Consider the following 20,178-nt stretch of genomic DNA (forward strand, 5'->3'; position numbering starts at 1 on the left):
ATACGAATTTTCTCTCTTTAGTGTTACATTTACAACATTGAGAAAGAAATTTTTTGTTGCATTGACACCTGCAGTTGTTCTAACCTAATTTCGACATGCTGCTTTCATATCTGAAGTTTTGTTCTGTAAGCTCTAGTGGTTTTTTTTTTTTTGCAATTCATGTTTTTCACTTTTCACCATAATCTGCTTTTCACAATGCAAGAATTCAATATTTTATTAAACACATAGCCAAAGTAGTACAATATGAGTATAAATGTAAGTGACTTATATAGCATTGAACATGACATGTATAGCATTGAAAATGACATCTATGTACAGTTGGAGGTATGCAAAAAAATGTATTCCCTTGGGATACACAGTATGACAATAAAGATATTATTATTATTATTATTATTATTATTATTATTATTATTATTATTATTATACTGGGGAAATTTTTTCTTTTGCATGAGATTTTTCAAGTGTTCTTATATGTTCTTTCAATGCTGATTTCAAATCTGAAATCGATTTCCATCTACATGCTATAGTTACCCTTCAATTTCTGACTTTTGCTGATATGTCATATTTACACTGGGGATAAGTGGACACTGGCACGTTGATCTACCCTAACCACATGGTAATTATTGTTTTGCAAACTCAATTTTTCTTTATTTTTATAGATTTGTAACCTAAATATTTCTACAGTGGTGCCCCGCAAGACGGAAAACCCGCTAGACAAAAGGGTTTTCCGTTTTGGAGGTGCTTCGCAAAACGGATTTCCTATGGGCTTGCTTCGCAAGACGAAAGTGTCTTGCGAGTTCCTGCAGTTTTTTCCCCTCCCCCCTTTTTCTAAGCCGCTAAGCCGCTTATCTGCTTATCCGCTAATAGCGCTAATCCGTCAAGGGGCTTGCTTCGCAAGATGAAAAAACCGCTAGACGAAGAGACTCGTGGAACGGATTAATTTCGTCTTGCGAGGCACCACTGTATTTTTCTGATCGGACCATGGCTTCTTCAAGTAGACAAAAATGTGTAAACAAGCCTGATGCCTTTTGTTATGCTATTTTTGTCTGGTTAATAAGAAGGCTATCGGCAAGAACAACTGACATTCTGATGCCTATCCCAGTATTCCTTCAGCAATTAGACCTATCCTGCACCCTGAGGAACTCCCTACTCCAGTTTATAAGGGGTTTGTCTCTTCTGAAGATGAAGGAAGTGAACATGGTGAGGAGCACAACTGGACCATCTGTGTTGATCTCAAAATGGTCAACTTCTTGCTTGGACAACAGAAAGGCTTTACCAAGTACAGTGGTACCTCGGGTTAAGTACTTAATATGTTCCGGAGGTCCGTTCTTAACCTGAAACTGTTCTTAACCTGAAGCACCACTTTAGCTAACAGGGCCTGCCACTGCCGCCGCACCACTGGAGCACGATTTCTGTTCTCATCCTGAAGCAAAGTTCTTAACCTGAGGTACTATTTCTGGGTTAGCGGAGTCTGTAACCTGAAGCGTATGTAACCTGAAGCGTATGTAACCCAAGGTACCACTGTACCTGAATAACAACGGCTTGTAGATACCACTGGGAAACCAAAATAGCAGTCCCTTGTGTGATCCTTGGGTTCTCGCCAAACCATGGGACCTCCAAAAGGCATACTCTTCCGTTTTCCTTTTGTCCAGTCTCTAAGTATTTCCTCACAATTGTGACAAACGATATGCGGAGCCCATTTCTTGCCTTGGTGGCCCAGGGGGATTTCAAAATAGCTGTTATAGGCACGCCTCACAAACGCTGTTATATTGCATCTTTGACGAGGAAGTGCGCAGCAGCCACATACATAACAAAAGGCCTCAGGTTTGTTTACACATTTTTGTCTACTTGAAGAAGCCATGGTCTGATTTGAAAAATACAATTATTTAGGTTGCAAAACTATAAAAATAAAGAAAAATTAAGTTATTAAGTTTGCAAAACAATAATTACTATTTGGTGAGGGTAGATCAATGTGTCAGTGTCCACAAGGCAGCATACTGGATTCTTCCCCACTCCATTTCATCCTCACTAGAACCCTGGGAGGTAGGTTAGTCTGAGAGACAGTGTCTGGTCCAAGGTCTTGTGGCGAATTTTGTCGCTGAGCAGGGATTTGAACCCTGGTCTCGCAGGTCCTAGTCCAACGCTCTAACCATTACACCAAACTGTCTCAGTGCTGTCACTTATTACAAACCTTCAAAATTCAGCCTAAAACTTCAATATTACATTTGTTAGCCCAGAAATGGAAACAAGAAGAAATTCCAACGAAAGAAGAATGGCAGGGGAAAATAATGGACTATGCAGAATTGGACAAAACGACAGGAAGGATTCAAAACCTGCGGGACCAGAGTTTCACAGAAGATTGGAAGAAGTATATGAATTATTTGAAGAGCAACTGTAATCAACAAATTACGCTAATAGGACTACAAGAAGCTTTGTAAGTAGAAAAAGATAGAGATATTTGTTATGCGTTTGAAATGTAATAGGGAAGATAAGAAATGCATAATGAGAGATCAGATTGGAAAATTTTCAGAGAGGATTGATGGAAGTCAAAAATTTGAATAAGATGTAAAAGTATTTTTAATTACTGTTGAAAATAATGTTAAAAAAACTTATATATATATAAATTCTATATTACATGGTAAAAATCTAAGTGCACGTTGTCCTTTCCCTTACGATGAACTCCATTTCCATTTCATTTTAGTATCACTCCTTCTAAGTATTCTAACTGCATGGCTGAGTATTTTTCAAATACGAGATAATTAGTTTAAATTGTACCCCATCCTACTAGATGCTCCACAAAGCAGTTGCTGGGGAGTATCTAATAGCAGCCTCCAAGGCTGCCCAAATAAAGTGGTGCATCGCAAGACGAAAAGAATCCGTTCCGCGAGTCTCTTCATCTAGCGGTTTTTTCGACTTGCGAAGCAAGCCCATTGACGGCTTAGCGGCTTAGCGCTATTAGCGGCTTTTAGCAGCTTATCGGCTTAGCGGATAAGCAGATAAGCGGCTTATTGGCTTAGAAAAAGGGGGGGGAACCCGCAGGAACTCGCAAGACATTCTCGTCTTGCGAAGCAAGCCCATAGGAAATTTGTTTTGCGAAGCACCTCCAAAACGGAAAACTCTTCCGTCTAGTGAGTTTTCCGTCTTGCGAGGCATTCGTCTTGCGGGGCACCACTGTAGTACTAATTCTGAGTGTATTTGCATTTAAGAACAAATTCCTAGCCATACTTAGGGTGGTATCCTACCCAGTTCATCCATTTGTCATCTTGGTTCCTTATTTTCTTGACTTTACTCACTCCAGCTCTTCTCCAGTGTTTGGGCTATGAGGATGATAAACAGTTAGAACTTGTACATGCAGAAGGTTTGCTGCAGATGCAAGGAAGTTCTGTGTGGCAGCCCGAGGCGGCAGCTATGGCTTCACTGTCGAGATGGACACATTCCCCACCTTTTCCTGTGATTCTGAGTCTGCAACACAAAGCATCACAAACCTGTATCAAAGCGGCAGACACATGTCTCAAGATGATCTTTCTTCAGGCTTTTTCTAAAGTCTAGCACAAAGGTGGTGCGTGGGAGAAAAACCTGGTGGACTAAAATAAAATGGCCCAGAAAAGGATGGAGATGTAAGCAGAGTTTAATAAAAGGAAACAAGCTCATTGTTGAAACATCTCTACTATAATAGAGTGGTACCTCGGGTTAAGAACTTAATTTGTTCTGGAGGTCCGTTCTTAACCTGAAACTATTCTTAACCTGAGGTACCACTTTAGCTAATGGGGCTTCCCGCTGCGCCGTCACCACACGATTTCTGTTCTCATCCTGAAGCAAAATTCTTAACCCGAGGTACTATTTCTGGGTTAGCAGAGTCTGTAACCTGAAGCGTCTGTAACCCGAGGTTCCACTGTATAATAATAATAAAAAAATATTATTTATACCCCGCCCATCTCGCTGGGTTTCCCCAGCCGCTCTGGGTGCCTCCCAACAGAATATTAACAATAAAATCAAAAAGCGATAAAACATTAAACATTAAAAACTTCCCTAAACAGGGCTGCCTTCAGATGTCTTCTAAAAGTCAGATAGTTGTTTATTTCCTTGGCATCTGATGGGAGGGCGTTCCACAGGGCGGGGGCCACTACCAAGAAGGGCCTCTGCCTGGTTCCCTGTAATCTCTCTTCTCACAGTGAGGGAACTGCCAGAAGGCCCTCGGAGCCTCTACAAGCTGATTTTCATGAAACTGATGACCAAAGATGTGACTGCTTCAACAGGCCTCAATCATTTGTCATACTTGTGGCTCATACAAGTTTTCAGGTTTTTCCTCTATCTAAGGTTGCGGCCGTCAGCATATCATAAATGTGTTAAGATTATAGAGAGCACACCAAAAATAATAAACAAATCCCTATAAAGTCTGCCATTGCTTTCTTATTTTAAATATTGTTTATAAATCCATCCGTTGCTTGGACTTATTGTAGGGGAAAGCGATCTATGAAAGAAAGCAAACTATGAAAGATAAAGGGAACTGTTTACCTACAGAGATCCAGCGAAACTGAGTTTCTGATTTTGTATTTTCAGATGTGATGCGCCTGGCTTTCAGCTGCGCATAAATGTTGACATCTGATTCAGAATTATACTGGGAAGAATAATAGTCACAGAATCCATCCTGTTAACAGTGAATTGGAGACGCTTTGGTTGCTGATGCCTCAGCACCGAAAACTGAAAGGGACTCACGTTGAATTTTCTCCATTTAGCCATCTCCAGGGTTGACCTGGGTCTCTTCTGAGACCGATCCAGAAGTCATGGTTGCCAGCGAGATGCTTCACATATTCCTTTGAAGACCAGAGAAAATGGATGTTAGAATTCTGCCCTGCGCTATTCACAGATAAGCACTTCGGCCAGTAAACACGCAGCACACGTCAACATGTTAGATGAAAACGTCAGCAAGTACACCTAGTTGATGATAACAGTCATGGTTGCCATTAATTTGATTTTGAATTGATTTTAGAATGAATTGATTTTAGAATGCATTTCAATTAATTGATTGTGATTTTATGTAAACTGTGTTACTTTTATTGTTGTTAGCTGCTCTGAGCCCGCCTTCGGCTGGGGAGGGCGGGATATAAATAAAATATTATTATAATTATTATTATATACAATAATAATAATATATGCATTCATTTCAATGCGTTCAGTGGGGCTTACTCCCTAGCATGTGTAACGCAAGAGTAGGCAACCTATTTTTCTTTCAAGGGCTGCATTCCCTTTGGGGTAATGTCTTGAAGCCACATGTTTGTTGTGGGTGGAGAGAAAGCCAATGGTCACAGAATCGTAGAGTTGGAAGAGACCCCCAAGGGTCATCTAGTCCAACCCCCTGAAAAGCAGGAATCTCAACTCAAGCATCCATGACAGATGGCCACCCAACCTCTGCTTAATAACCTCCCTGGAAGGAGAGTCTACAACTTCACCAGTGCCACTCCCTTTCTCTTTTGCCTTCCTTTTCTTCACTTCCCAGCAGCTGCCATGGTGTATATACAATGGTAGCTAATCCTATAAACCTCCAGCTCATGGACCCAACTAGGCCTGGGCCGGGTCCTAATTTCCCTGTGACTCTGTTTGGCCCAACCACATCCACCTGTTCTGTCCTTGGCTGTATGACTGTTGGCACCTGCAGAGCCCTGTGCTTTTGCTCCCCAGCTGTCAAAGTTGCCCACAGGCAGGATTTGAACTCTTGGCCAGATCCACTCGGTCCAGTATACCTGAAGGAGCGTCTCCACCCCCATCCTTCTGCCAGGACGCTGAGGTTCAGCTCCGAGGGCCTTCTGGCAGTTCCCTCACTGTGAGAAGCCAAGTAACATGGAACCAGGCAGGGGGCCTTCTCGGTAGTGGTAGCCGCCCTGTGGAACGCCCTCCCACCAGATGTCAAAGAGAACAACAACTCCCAGACTTTTAGAAGACATTTGAAGGCAGCCCTGTTTAGGGAAGCTTTTAATGTTTGATGGACTACTGTATTTTAATATTTTGTTGGAAGCTGCCCAGAGTGGCTGGGGAAGCCCAGCCAGATGGGCGGGGCATAAATAATAAATATTATTATTATTATTATGCCTTGTTGAACTCAATGGGATTTACTTCTTTTTCTGCAGAATAATATTCTTATTGTTCGTGGGCTTTGCATGATACATCATATAAACCAGGAGTTTAGTGACCCACCTTCTTTTTTTTTAAGTGAAGCAGCACCAGGAGTAGGAAATTTAGAGCAGAGAAATGACAGGAGTGGGTTTTTTTTAAAAAAAAATGTGTGATGCATAGTTGTATTTTTATGTTATGTTAGAAGCCGCCCTGATTGGCTGGGGCAACCCAGTCAGATGGGTGAGCTGTAAATAATTTTTTTTTTAATTATTATTATTATTATTATTATTTTCCGTGCCCCATGTGCTTTTTCGCCTGGTAAGCAAGGATTTGGGGGGAAATGATGCTGAGTGGGAAAACAGCTGTTAGGGGGAAACGGATATGTGTATATATATATATACACACACACACACACACACACACACACACACACACACACACATATATACACACACGCTCACTGGAAGGACAGATTGTGAAGCTGAGGCTCCAGTACTTTGGCCACCTCATGAGAAGAGAAGACTCCCTGGAGAAGACCCTGATGTTGGGAAAGATGGAGGGCACAAGGAGAAGGGGGCGACAGAGGACGAGATGGTTGGATAGTGTTTTCGAGGTTACCAGCATGAGTCTGACCAAGCTGCGGGGGGCAGTGGAGGACAGGAGTGCCTGGCGTTCTCTGGTCCATGGGGTCACGAAGAGTCGGACACGACTAAACGACTAAACAACAACAACAACATACACACACACACACACACACACACACACACACACACACAAATACACACACACACATATATATATTCTTCCTTCCTTCCTTCCTTCCTTCCATCATTTCTCCAGATTGTCTCCAACACCAAAGTCACTTTGCCCTTAAAAGCAGCCACTGAAATTCTGCAAGATATTCAGGGTTACGATGCGTAGTTAACTTCATAGATAAGGCGACTCGTTTCATCATGCTGCCAAAGAGGGGACAAAGGACCCCTCTCTTACCTGCTCTTCACTTTCAATCCTAGCCAAGGAGGCATTGTGGGACTCGCAGTAGCTTCTGCTGGAGTTCCAATTCCTTTTCTTCTTCGAAAAGTGATAGCACTTTCCCGCATAGCCAATCCAGTGATGTGGACATGGTAGACCGCAGAGCGTGGAGGGAACCAGCTGATGACCCAGTTGCTTGGCTTCTCTGGGGGCTGTCACTGTGGAAGGAATAGAAAACTGGGGTAACCTGCCCAAACCACCCATTTGGAGAGGCATACAGTGGTACCTCAGGTTACAGACGCTTCAGGTTATAGACTCCGCTAACCCAGAAATAGTACACTCCTGCACAGCCCTGACCTCGCCACCTTCTCAGCGCCCAGATCAACATGGCATTTTACCCCCACCAATTTCTTCTAAAATGCTCCACACAAGCGTACATGTGAACAAAAACGTAAAAAAACGACATGTGGCCATAGCTGAAAAACTTGACCTGATTGTGCAAAACCAATGTGATTTTTGGACTCAGCACATCAGATTTGTCCTAAATCAACTGAAAAAACGCAGACAACAAATTTGTTGTTGACCAGTGTTATCTGGGTGCTGAGAAGGTGGTGAGGTCAGGGCTGTGCAGGAGTGTCAGATAGGCTCTGCTGGTGCATCCGCACTGCTCTGACCTCACCACCATACCACCCTCTAACCCAGGGGTCAGGGACTTTTTCAGCCAGACCTTGTGGGGGGCTGGATTATACAGTGGTAACTCGGGTTACATACGCTTCAGGTTACAGACTCCGCTAACCCAGAAATATTACCTCGGGTTAAAAACTTTGCTTCACGTTGAGAACAGAAATCGTGCTCCGGCGGTGTGGCGGCAGCGGGAGGCCCCATTAGCTAAAGTGGTGCTTCCGGTTAAGAACAGCTTCAGGTTAAGAACAGACCTCCAGAACAAATTAAGTTCTTAACCCGAGGTACCACTGTATTTTTTTGGGGGGGGGGGGAATGAACGAATTCCTATGCCCCACAAATAACCCAGAGATGCATTTTAAATAAAAGCACACATTCTACCCGTGTAAAAACACCAGGCAGGCCCTACAAATAACCCAGAGGTGCATCTTAAATAAAAGGGCACATTCTACTCATGTAAAAACATGCTAATTCCTGGACCGTCCGCGGGCCGGATTGAGAAGGCGATTGGGCTGTATCCGGCCCCTGGGGCCTTAGGTTGCCAACCCCTGCTCTAACCCTCTGGCTAAGCATCTCTTTCCCTCCAATGCCAGATGTTCCCACCTGTGGCCAAAGCACATGGTCTCAGTGTGTCCTTGTAGGAATATGGATCATTGAACAACTGCTTTGGGGCAAGGCTGTCAGACATGGCAGTGGCTGAAAGCCAGGCAATAGCCTAAGTTCTGATTTTGAGAAGCTGGCTGAAGGCATGCAGCTACCTCAGACCCAAGAGGGAAGATAAAAATCTTAAGGGAGTAACACTGAGGTTCAGAAAACTTACCTGCTATAACGGTAATGGTAAGCGCAATGACCAGGAAAACGAGGACGCCTATGAGAATATCTTTAATTGATAGGTATTTCCAGATCTTGGGAGATGCTACAAAGAGGGAAAAGAACAGCTAAACGCATGAGCATTTGTAAGAACTTAAGAAGGGCAGACTGGATAAGGATCCCTCCTTATAAGGGATCATGGGGGAAAGTGAATCCCTTTTACTTCCCCAGCAAAAACCAAACACTGGATCTGCTTAATCTACTCAGCTCGTTCATTCTGGTCGAAAGGCAGAGCAGAGCCGAAGAATCTTTACTTGCATTAGCCACTAGCCATAGCAATAAAATAAAATAAAATAAAATAAAATAAAATAAAATAAAATAAAATAAAATAAAATAAAATAAAATAAAATAAAATAAAATAAAATAAAATAAAATAAAATAAAATAAAATATTGGAAGCCACTCAGAGTGGCTGGGGAAACTCAACCAGATGGGCGGGGTATAAATAATAAATCATAATATTATTATAATATTATTATTACTGAAAATAGAGGTAAAAACTTAACTATAGAAAATACATTTTGGGGGTTTACACCAATACTCAAATAAGACATCTTATTCTAATTGCCACCACTAAAAACCTTGCAGTTTTTGCTGTCACCTGATCTGGCCAAAAGGAGAGAAAGCTGTAGCTGCTTTTAAGTTTCCCATTATAGCGAATGGGAAACCACGCTTGCAAGAGAAGAATCTCTACTATACAAAGCGAGGCATGCATCTGAGCAGACATGGCCTGGATTGTATAGTTAGGCAGTATTGGGAAGAGCAGAAACAATGGCCTCACAGGCAGAGAGTCCAGTGCAATGCAGAGCTATAAGCAGGTCTTGAAGCCAAAGGGCTGCCATAAAGAAGCAAAGTGTTTAGGCGGCACCTGCAGGAACAAAGACTTGGAGCAAAGGAGATGCGCTTACCAGATGCCTCCCTTTGCTCAAGGTCAACATGCGGGTGGGGAGAGTCCAAATGCTCTTCCTCGGATTTTGATCCGGCTTCCATCTTTCCTGTAGCCATACAAGATAAAAAGACTGTGCTCTCGCTCCTCTCAAGAAAAACTGCGTGGCGTTGGAAGGTACCGCGAGGGTCATCTAGTCCAACCCCGTGCGATGCAGGGATGTCACCACTTGTTCCCCCAACCCGTTTGAAACCATACCGGACCCTGCTTAGTTTCGCAAGTGGATCTTCGCAAGGTTCTTAAGCAGAGCTTGGAAGGCCATCGGTCCTGGATGCTTTAGCTGAGATAACTGCACTGCAATGCAATGACATTCCCCACCCCACCCCCAATCGCGGCTGTCGCCCCCACGCCGAGACCCCCGCGCTCCCGATTCCCTGGCTTTTAATCGCCGTACCTGCACAGGTTGGCCCGTGCTTTGCACACGCTTTCTCCAAGAGCAAAACCGACGCGAGATGTCCGGATGAGCTTGGCAATTTGAATTTGCGCGCAAAGGAAAGTGGCGCTCCGGATTCGCTGCGGGGTTTCCAATTGCATTTCGTCATCCTTTGATAGGAGGAGCTCCAGGAAGGAGGAGGAGGAGGAGGAGAAGTCTGCGCCGTTTGTAGCCAAGCGGGGTCGCCTCCGCCTCCTCTTTGCCGGCTGCTCGGCAGCTCCAGGGCGCGCAGGGCGGGCAGGGCACCGAGCGAGCGAAGTGCGGGCTGCCTCCGAGCGCCTTCCATTTCGGCCGGGAGAGAGAATCGAATTCTATTCGGAATAAGGGAATTTCCCCAGTGGCGTAGCGTGGGGGGTGCAGGGGGGGCCGGCCGCACCGGGCGCAACATCTGGGGGTTAGGGTTAGGGGGCGCAAATCCACGGGTTAGGGGGCGCAAATTACTTGCCTTGCCCCGGGTGCTGACAACCCACGCTACGCCACTGAATTTCCCTTAAAAAAAGGGAAACGGCTGCTGGAAGTTGGAGCCGAACCGCATCTGGAAGGTCGCAGAGGTCCATCCCCCGCCCCCCCCCCCCCGTCTAACGACAGACTTGTCTCTTTGTGTGGGGAAATACTGTATGGGGTTCTGCGTGTGTATGTGTATGTGTGTATGTGTTAGTAGTGAGCTTGGTCCTTTATTCAGTGTCATGTGCTCCCCTGCTTTTGCAGACTCCAGCTATGGGAACCAGTGTGGTGTGAGGGTTAGAATGCTGGACTATTTCCTTGGATGAGTCAAGGATGGGGAGTTACTGCAATGAAAACCAGTATAGCAGTACAGTGGTACCTTGGTTCTCAAACTTAATCCGTTCCAGAAGTCCGTTCCAAAACCAAAGTGTTCCAAAACCAAGGCGCACTTTCCCATAGAAAGTAATGCAAAATGGATTAATCCGTTCCAGACTTTTTAAAACAACCCCCCCTAAAACAGCAATTTAAGATGAATTTTACTATCTAACGAAACCATTGATCCATAAAATGAAAGCAATAATCAATGTACTGTACTATAAAATAAACAAGACAGTAGTGTAGATGATAAAAATTATCATCCACACAGTCACAAAATAAATTAACCCAAAAAGCCTCAAAAACAAAAATACAAAATAAGTAGCAAAAACAAAAGTGCCAGACTTAATCTATTCCTGAAGTCCGTTTGACTTCTGAAATGTTCAAAAACCAAGGCGCAGCTTCTGATTGGTGCAGGCGCCCCGGAAACAATAGCCAACAACCGCATCGGATGTTCAGCTTCCAAAAAACATTCGAAAACCAGAACACTTACTTCTGGGTTTTCGTCATTTGGAAACCAAGACGTTTGAGAACCTAGGTACCACTGTATTGGCCCCATCTATGCTTTGTAGCTGGAGACATAGATTGGCTCAGGTGCAGAGGTTGCAAGACTACTGCTGCTGTCAGCTGGCAGGAGGGAAGGGGTAGCTGCCGGTGGCGAGAGGACTGCAGCTTCTCTTATTGCCCTCTCCCTCTGTCCTGTTCACTTCATTGCCACAAACAGTAGCCTCCTGGTTCCTGGACATTTGTGTAAGTACTGGAAGAAGTCATCAACTTCCATCATGTAACAAACATATGCAGTGAGACCCAGGTACAAATTCATCACATAGAACCTCATATTGAAGAGTAATGAAGGTTAGTGGGCCGCACTGCCTGCTTCCTGACAACTGATGCTGCTTTAGGTCAGGAGAAAGCCTTTTATAGCCCTGGTTCCTGTCCCTGGCTCAAAACCTCACATGATGAGAGGCATCCACTCTCATCCGTTTCAGCTCCTACAAGAGCTCGGGTAATGTAAACGTATCATTGCAATGCAGGCAATTTTGTCTCGCCTTCCTACCCCAATACACAGCAAGCTCTCACCTCTATAGTGCTAAATCTTGTAAGAGAGGCTGTATGAGAGATGATAAATGAAAGTACATTTTCGGCAAAACCATTCCACAAGGGAAGGGAAAGAAAAAGGCAGGAGTGGAGGGGACTCTTATTATTTATGTCACATATGTGAAAACATTGAAAGTTGCAAGCCCAGAGTTACCCAGAGTTAAGTAAAGAGATTTGATTCCAGCTCCCTCTGCTTTTAGTCTGCAGCTTTGAAGTAAAAACCAGGACACCCTGAAAGTTGTGGGAATGTACCAGGAGAGGATATATTTATTTAATAGTATCCTTCCTCACTCATGCTTGTGAGTCAGCAGCGGAATACATTCCCCAGTGTATAGCAGGAAGCTAGTTGGTGGATTTGTCCAGATTGGGTTTTGCTCCTGGTAAGTCCCCTTTTATACCTCCTAAAAAGAATAAATACATGAAGATCTTCTTTATATGTAACAAGAAGTTTACTCACATTCAGTTCACATTCAGTTCACAGTTGGATCCCTGAAGGCAGGCTTTAGCTTAGAGCAGAGGTCGGCAACCTAAGGCCTGGGGGCCAATTCCGGCCCGAATGGGTTCTGGATTGGGCCTGCGGACAGTCACTCCCACTTCTGCGCAGGCACAATTTTGGGCATCTGGGCATGTGCAGAAGCAATTTCTGGCACCACAGACATGCACAGACACGATTTCCGGTGTCGTGCTGCGCCCGTCTGTCCCACGGACGATCTCTGCAGGAGTGAAGCCTTGCTGACCCCTGGCTTAGAGTTACAGAAGAGAATGTGGGCTCGTCCCATATGCTGATACAACAGTATCAGCATCGAAAGAACAACAAAAACAAGGAGGGATGGCATCAAGAGAGCAGCACGGCTTCAAGTGAAGGATGGCTGTGTGACCAGCCAGTGTGGTGTAGTGGTTAAGAGTGATAGACTCGTAATCTGGTGAACTGGGTTCTCTTCCCCGCTCCTCCACATGCAGCTGCTGGGTGACCTTGGGCCAGTCACACTTCTCTGAAGTCTCTCAGCCCCACTCACCTCACAGAGTGTTTGTTGTGGGGGAGGAAGGGAAAGGAGAATGTTAGCTGCTTTGAGACTCCTTTGGATAGTGATAAAGCGGGATATCAAATCCAAACTCTTCTTCTTTTATGGGGTCTCCCAGGGTCATGCCCATCTACCTGGTCACACGCAGGGGGAGGGTGTTCCAGACCAGGTGTGACAGGAAGTCCTGCTGCAACTGAAGTAACATTCCGCTGTGTGTCCACTCTGGGGAAACAGGAAGTGTTGTACTTGACTGCTTATATTACATCCCACATAAGTTCAGCTTTTTTTAGGAAGATCCCAAAGTTGAGCTTTTTTAAAGTAAAAGCCACAGGAATTTTTCACCTTTGGAGCTTTCTAAAGCATTTCTGGCACAATTTAAACCCCACTGCCAGTTTCCCAAGACATTTGCCCAATTTTCGAAAAATTATCCAGGACGCCATTTTAGGAGGAAATTGGGTCGTATGGCATCCCTATACAGTGGTACCTCGGGTTAAAAACACCTTGGGTTACAAGCACTTTGGGTTACAGACTCTGCTAACCTGGAAGTAGTACCTTGCATTAAGAACTTTGCCCCAGGATGAGAACAGAAATCGCTCACCAGTGGCTGCAGCAGGAGGCCCCATTAGCTAAAGTGGTATCTCAGGTTAAGAATGGACCTCCAGAACGAATTAAGTTCGTAACCCAAGGTACCACTGTATAACACAGGGGTGGGTGGTGAACAAGATGCAAGCACCCATTAACCACTGCCAGCATGGGCAGGGATGATGGTAGCCATAGTGCAACACATTTGGAGGAAACTACGTTTACTATCTTTAACACATTTTTCATTCATATTTCATCGTGATTTTTAGATTTGACAGATATGCTGCAAATCCACTGATGTGCTGAGGTGCACCTTGAGGCTGTGGCATTGTCATCTTGCGCTTTCCAATAGGCACATTTTCCTGTTCCAATCACTTTCATCCTGCAACACAAAATATAGAGTCAGGCAAGGGTCAAATGTCTCCCCTACAACAATAAATTGGTATTGACACGTTAGGATAATGCAGCTCAATTCACTTGGCACCTGGAACACATGTGAATAGGACAGTGGCAGAGTGTTCCCTGTTGGCACCTGCGGTGGGCGTGCGCAAGCCAGAGGGCACGTAGCGTGCTGTGGGGCAGGGCGCAACCCCTGCCCACTGGAGCAAAGTGGAGCTGTGTTGTGTCTCCTGCCTGGCCGCAAAGTGAGGAGCTTGGCCGGCTGATCCTGCCCTGCTTTGAGGGGTGTACTTGCAGCACCCCGCAAGCCCAGCACTGCTCTGCAAGACTTGCAAAAAGAATCGGAATAAGAAGAATCTTTATTTGCATCAGCCACAGCCACAAAATAAAATGTACTGAAGATAGAGGTAAAAACTTAACTATATAAAATACATTTTGGGGGATTACATCATCATCATCATCAACAACAACAACACAACAACAACAACAATAACAATAATAACAATAATAATGAACAACAACAACAACAACAACAATTTATTTATACCCTGCCCTCCCCGGCCAAAGCCGGGCTCAGGGCTGCTAACACCAGTAAAATTACAATAGGAACATAATGGGGGGGGGGCAATTTAAAATACAGGTTTAAATGCAATTTAAAAAGCAGCCTCATTTTAAAAGTAGCCCATAGATCAAAACCACGAGGGGAGGAAAACATAAGATTCAGACTGAGTCCAAACCAAAGGCCAGGCGGAACAGCTCTGTCTTGCAGGCCCTGCGGAAAGATGTCAAGTCCCGCAGGGCCCTAGTCTCTTGTGAGAGAGTGTTCCACCAAGTTGGGGCCAGTACTGAAAAGGCCCTGGGCCCTAGTTTATCTTATTCTAATTGGTCCCCACTAAAAAACCTTGCAGTTTTTGCTGTCACCTGATCATCTCGATCTGCTAAAAGAAAGGACACAGTAGCAATAGCTCAGCGACCCGGCATAGACAATAATAGAGGCGTGATAACCTCACTCCTCAAATCTTTCAGTTGCCTCTGACACTGAAAGTAAAGGTAAAGTAAAGGTACCCCTGCCCGTACGGGCCAGTCTTGACAGACTCTGGGGTTGTGCGCCCATCTCACTTAAGAGGCCAGGGGCCAGCGCTGTCCGGAGACACTTCCGGGTCACGTGGCCAGCGTGACATCGCTGCTCTGGCGAGCCAGAGCCGCACACGGAAACGCCGTTTACCTTCCCGCTGGTAAGCGGTCCCTATTTATCTACTTGCACCCGGAGGTGCTTTTGAACTGCTAGGTTGGCAGGCGCTGGGACCGAGCAGCGGGAGCGCACCCCGCCGCAGGGATTCGAACCGCCGACCTTTCGATCGGCAAGTCCTAGGCGCTGAGGCTTTAACCCACAGCGCCACCTGGTCCCTGACACTGAAAGTAGAACATAGTTATTGTAGCACCTGCTGTGATCTGAAGCATGTCACCTGCAGGATTTCAAATAAATTGCATTCTGAACTCCCATTTCAGGGGAATTGTGATTTTGTTCAAAATTATGTTGCTTAGGGAAGAAGCTCTTTGATAAACAATTATATACCGAGCTGTCTTGGGAAACATTTCATTTTTGATTATCAGTATTTATGGGAAGGACTCACGTCGCAGTGTCTCCATTTAGCCATTTCCGGGTCTTTCCCATCCCAGGTTGGATGCCAATCCAGTAGCTCCTCTTCATGTCATGAAGTTTACAATAAGCCTTTAAAAGACCAGAAGGTATTAGAGCCTTGAACCGCCATGTTCACAGTGCAACTGAAAACATTACACAAATCTAAAATGTTTACCAGTTTCTTTTTTTAAAAAAGAAAGAGCAACTTGTTGGATGGAGTTCTTTTTTTACATAAATAATTTTTATTAACATTTTACCATTTTTTGACATCCGAATATCATATAATATATAACAAGAAGAAGAAGAAGAAGAAGAAGAGTTTGGATTTGATATCCCGCTTTATCACTACCTGAAGGAGTCTCAAAGCAGCTAACCTTCTCCTTTCCCTTCCTCCCCCGCAACAAACACTCTGTGAGGTGAGTGGGGCTGAGAGACTTCAGAGAAGTGTGACTGGCCCAAGGTCACCCAGCAGCTGCATGTGGAGGAGCGGAGACACGAACCCAGTTCCCAGATTATGAGTCTACCGCTCTTAACCACTACACCACACTGGCTCTCTAACAAAAATATTGTTCCCCAATTTCCCCCTCCCCCACGACTTCCCTCAGTTTCCCATTCTGGTTTTTTGACACATTATCTTATTTGACACATATATCTTATCTGCTTATTAGTTATTCTTATTCTCTAACATCCCCCCCCCAAATTTCCAAGTTTATAACAAATATAACACACACAAAATAAAAAAAAACATATTAAAAAGAACTATTCTCCAACATTTTTTAACATAATTATTATTCTCTCATCATTTTAACATCCTCATTCTATTTCCTGCATTTGTTTCATTAATAGCGAATGCTGGATGGAGTTCTTAACTCAGTTCTGCTACCAGCACAGGATACAAATGTGGGGTGGGGTGTTTGTTTAAATAAATACTTTTTAACAAAAAATATTTTATGTGCTCAATGTTTACTGCTATGACCCTACAATAATTTCTGTATTTAAATCAGCTCCTTTGTATTACATAATGGTTGAACTTAATGATTATAGTACAATATAGCCTGGTTCACATAAGCCGTGGTTTATTAAACTATTGTTTATTAAACTATGGGTTAGAATTATGTGGTTTACTTACTGATCTGAAGCTATGGTTTGTTGCAGGCTACAACTAATCCAGAATGTGGCAGCTAGACTGGTGACTGGGAGTGGCCGCTGAGACCATATAACACCGGTCTTGAAAGACTTACATTGGCTCCCAGTATGTTTCTGAGCACACTTCAAAGTATTGGTGCTGACCTTTAAAGCCCCAAATGGCCTCGGCCCAGAATACCTGAAGGAGTGTCTCCACCCCCATCGTTCAGCCCAGACAATGAGGTCCAGCTCCGAGGGTCTTCTGGCGGTTTCCTCACTGCCTACTGTGAGGTTACAGGGAACCAGGCAGAGGGCCTTTTCAGTAGTGGCACCCGCCCTCTGGAACGTCCTCCCGTCAGATGTCAAGGAAATAAACAACTATCTGACTTTTAGAAGACATCTGAAGGCAGCCCTGTTTAGGGTCGTGTTTAATGTTTGATGTTCTATCGATTTATTATTCTTATCAATCCTTTTTTTCTGGGGGAAGGCAGGGGTACGCATACCTCTAAACATTTTGTGAATCTAAGTTTGACCTCATTGAGGGGCAGTATTTCAATATGAGTAGGAAAACGAGAATACCCCTAAACATTTTTTAAAGAAAAAAAGCACTTCTTATTATTATTAATATTCTGTTGGGAGCTGCTTGGAGTGGCTGGGGAGACCTGACCGGATGGACGGGGTATAAATAATAACAATAATAATAATTACAAATGCTTGTTTGTTTTAACAATCACTTAGTGTTATGTGCTAACCCAGCGCCCTTCTTTAACCATGGTTTGTCTGACCACTAACCAAGCTACAAAAGCATGAGGCAAAAGCAGTTGGAAAATGAGCCAAAGCCATGGTTTCTTTGACCACCCATAGGACAACTCATGGTTAACTTGTGGTTTCTCGAAAAACCATGGCTTTGAAAATACAATAACCTATTAAACATTAAAAGCTTCCCTAAACAGGGCTGCCTTCAGATGTCTTCTAAAAGTCCGGTAGTTGTTGTTCTCTTTGACATCTGGTGGGAGGGCGTTCCAGAGGGAGGGCGCCACTACCGAGAAGGCCCTCTGCCTGCTTCCCTGTAACTTGGCTTCTCACAGCGAGGGAACCGCCAGAAGGCCCTCGGTGCTGGACCTCAGTGTCCGGTAGAACGATGGAGGTGGAGACGCTCCTTCAGGTATACTGGACCGAGGCCGTTTAGGGCTTTAAAGGTCAACACCAACACTTTGAATTGTGCTCAGAAACATACTGGGACAGACAGACAATGTTTCCACACCTCACCTTTTCATCCTCTTCAATCCTAGCAAGAGACGCATTGTTTGAGAAGCAAAACATGTAGCTGGAGTTCCAATCCCCTTCTTCTTCCGAAAAGTAGTAGCATTTGTTTCTAAAGCCAGTCCAGTTATATGGGCAACATTCAGGAAAAACAGGGTTGTAACTTGGTTGCTCTTTTCTGTTAGAAATAACTAAAATAGGTACAGAGAATTCAGTGATACCAGATTCAGCTGTCGCCGAGAAGCACAGACAGAAATTGGGATCGTTCGGCTGAAACAGAGTAGGGCCTAGCTATCTACCCCACAACTCCTTAGAAACATAACTTTTTTGTATTCTTTTGCAATTCCCAAGTGCAAAACACAAGTCACATACCTGTATATCTTAAGCACATATGTACAGTGGTACCTCGGGTTACATACGCTTCAGGTTACAGACTCCGCTAACCCAGAAATAGTGCTTCAGGTTAAGAGCTTTGCTTCAGGATAAGAACAGAAATCGGGCAGCAGCAGGAGGCCCCATTAGCTAAAGTGGTGCTTCAGGTTAAGAACAGTTTCAGGTTAAGAACAGACCTCCAGAACGAATTAAGTAATTAACCCGAGGTACCACTGTATCCCTTTTTACAATACATCTACAATACACTCCATCCACCAGCCATCTTGGAAGATTAGCTGAAAGTAACAAAAGTGAGGCACACAGTCTCTAAAGACAAACAACGTTCTGTTGCCAAGGGCAGGATGACAACTCCACCTACAGGAAGCCTTTCCGGAAGCCAGGAGTTGGCCCAAATATCTTGCTGTTTAAAGTGAAAGACAAGAAAGCATTCACTCTCAATTCCATGCACAGATAGGCACTTGAATCTTACACTTGTAACCAGACAGTGTCCTCCACCAAATCTGAGGGCAAGAGCTGTGGGGCCACAGGGCAGACAATAGCAGCACAGAGAGCTCTCTTCTCCAACAGCTCACCATTACTTTCTCCCACCCATCTCCCGTCTGCTACCCAAGGCAGCTGCTTTACTCTGCCTCATGATAGGGCTGGCCCTTCAGGGAACACTTATGCAGGCTGAGGAAGATACAGCTCAGGAATTTGCCCCTTTGCTGGGAGACAGGGGAGCAGGAGAACTGAGAGCTTGGTATTCTCAATTTCCAAGACGAAGGGAAGAAAAATTGGGAATTATGGAAAAGTTCCCTTTGTGTACACACTGTGATAACAGGCATTCAGTGCTGGATGCAGGTGCCTTTTTGGGGTGCTGTACATATGATGTTCTCCTGTCCCATAGTATTTGCCAATCTAAAGCAAATTCTGCTGGAACTCTTATACAGTGGTACCTCGGGTTACAAACGCATCAACTTACGTTTTTTCGGGTTATGAACGATTGTAACCCGGAAGTAAGTTGTCCGAGCTCTTGAAGGCCTTCCTGCTGCCTGGAGGCAAACCCAGACGTCCACGGGGACTATGGAGCTCTCTGAGGCCTCCATGAATGCCAGGAGCCAAGCCCCGACATCCGTGGTGCCTGCAGGGCCTGCAGAGGCTCTGCGACTGGGCTCCAGCCACGGGAGTTCTCTGAGGCCTCCGCGAATGTCAGGAGCCAAGCCGATTGTGATTGTGGAAGAGGACCCTGAGCCCCCATCCAAAGAATGAGTGCACGTAATAAAAGAAATAAATATTATTTTTTAAAATCTAAAATACTGTCTTATTTATTTTATAGTACAGTACATTGATTATTGCCTTCATTTTATGGATCAATGGTCTCATGAAACAGTAAAATTTGTGTTAAATTGCTGTTTTAGGGGGTGTTTTTCATCATCTGGAATGGATCAATCCACTTTCCATTACTTTCAATGGGAAAGTCTACTTCAGGTTAAGAACGCTTCAGGTTAAGAACGGACTTCCGGAACCAATTGAGTACTTAGCTTGAGGTACCTCTGTAATCCCTTTAGTGCTGAAGATGAAAACTTTTGCCCAACACAGGTCTTGAACTCACAACCCTGAGATTAAGAGCTTCATGTTCTACTGACTGAGCTATTGCAGGTGGCTGAAGAGAAACTACAAGGAAAGTAGCATCCAAGTTTCTGCAACTTACCTACTCCAAGGAGAATGATGCTGATGATAAAGAAGACAACATTGAGAACAATGGAAGACTTTAGCCGTGAACATTGCCTGTATGGTAGGGAACAAATAAAACATATATCCATAAGCGCTCATGAGACTGATCC

General features: G+C 44.5%; 2 protein-coding genes across 3 annotated transcripts in view; one reads left to right on the forward strand and one right to left on the reverse strand.

The window, feature by feature from the left end:
- LOC307209015 (killer cell lectin-like receptor subfamily B member 1B allele A) overlaps positions 1–20,178 on the forward strand; it is a 250,274-nt gene that overhangs the window by 54,839 nt on the left and 175,257 nt on the right. The gene's annotated exons all lie outside the window — the stretch shown is intronic.
- Positions 3,157–9,894, reverse strand: LOC307209029 (C-type lectin domain family 2 member D-like). The gene is made up of 5 exons (XM_079964115.1): positions 9,542–9,894; positions 8,585–8,680; positions 7,102–7,301; positions 4,717–4,814; positions 3,157–3,462 (listed from the first exon to the last, which is right to left on the reverse strand). The coding sequence occupies exons 1-5, from the start codon at positions 9,636–9,638 to the stop codon at positions 3,318–3,320; spliced, it is 636 nt and encodes a 211-aa protein (XP_079820241.1). The 5' UTR covers positions 9,639–9,894; the 3' UTR covers positions 3,157–3,317.

Source organism: Podarcis cretensis (genome assembly GCF_951804945.1).
Source record: "Podarcis cretensis genome assembly, chromosome: 2".
In the NCBI taxonomy this organism is placed as follows: Eukaryota; Metazoa; Chordata; class Lepidosauria; order Squamata; family Lacertidae; genus Podarcis; species Podarcis cretensis.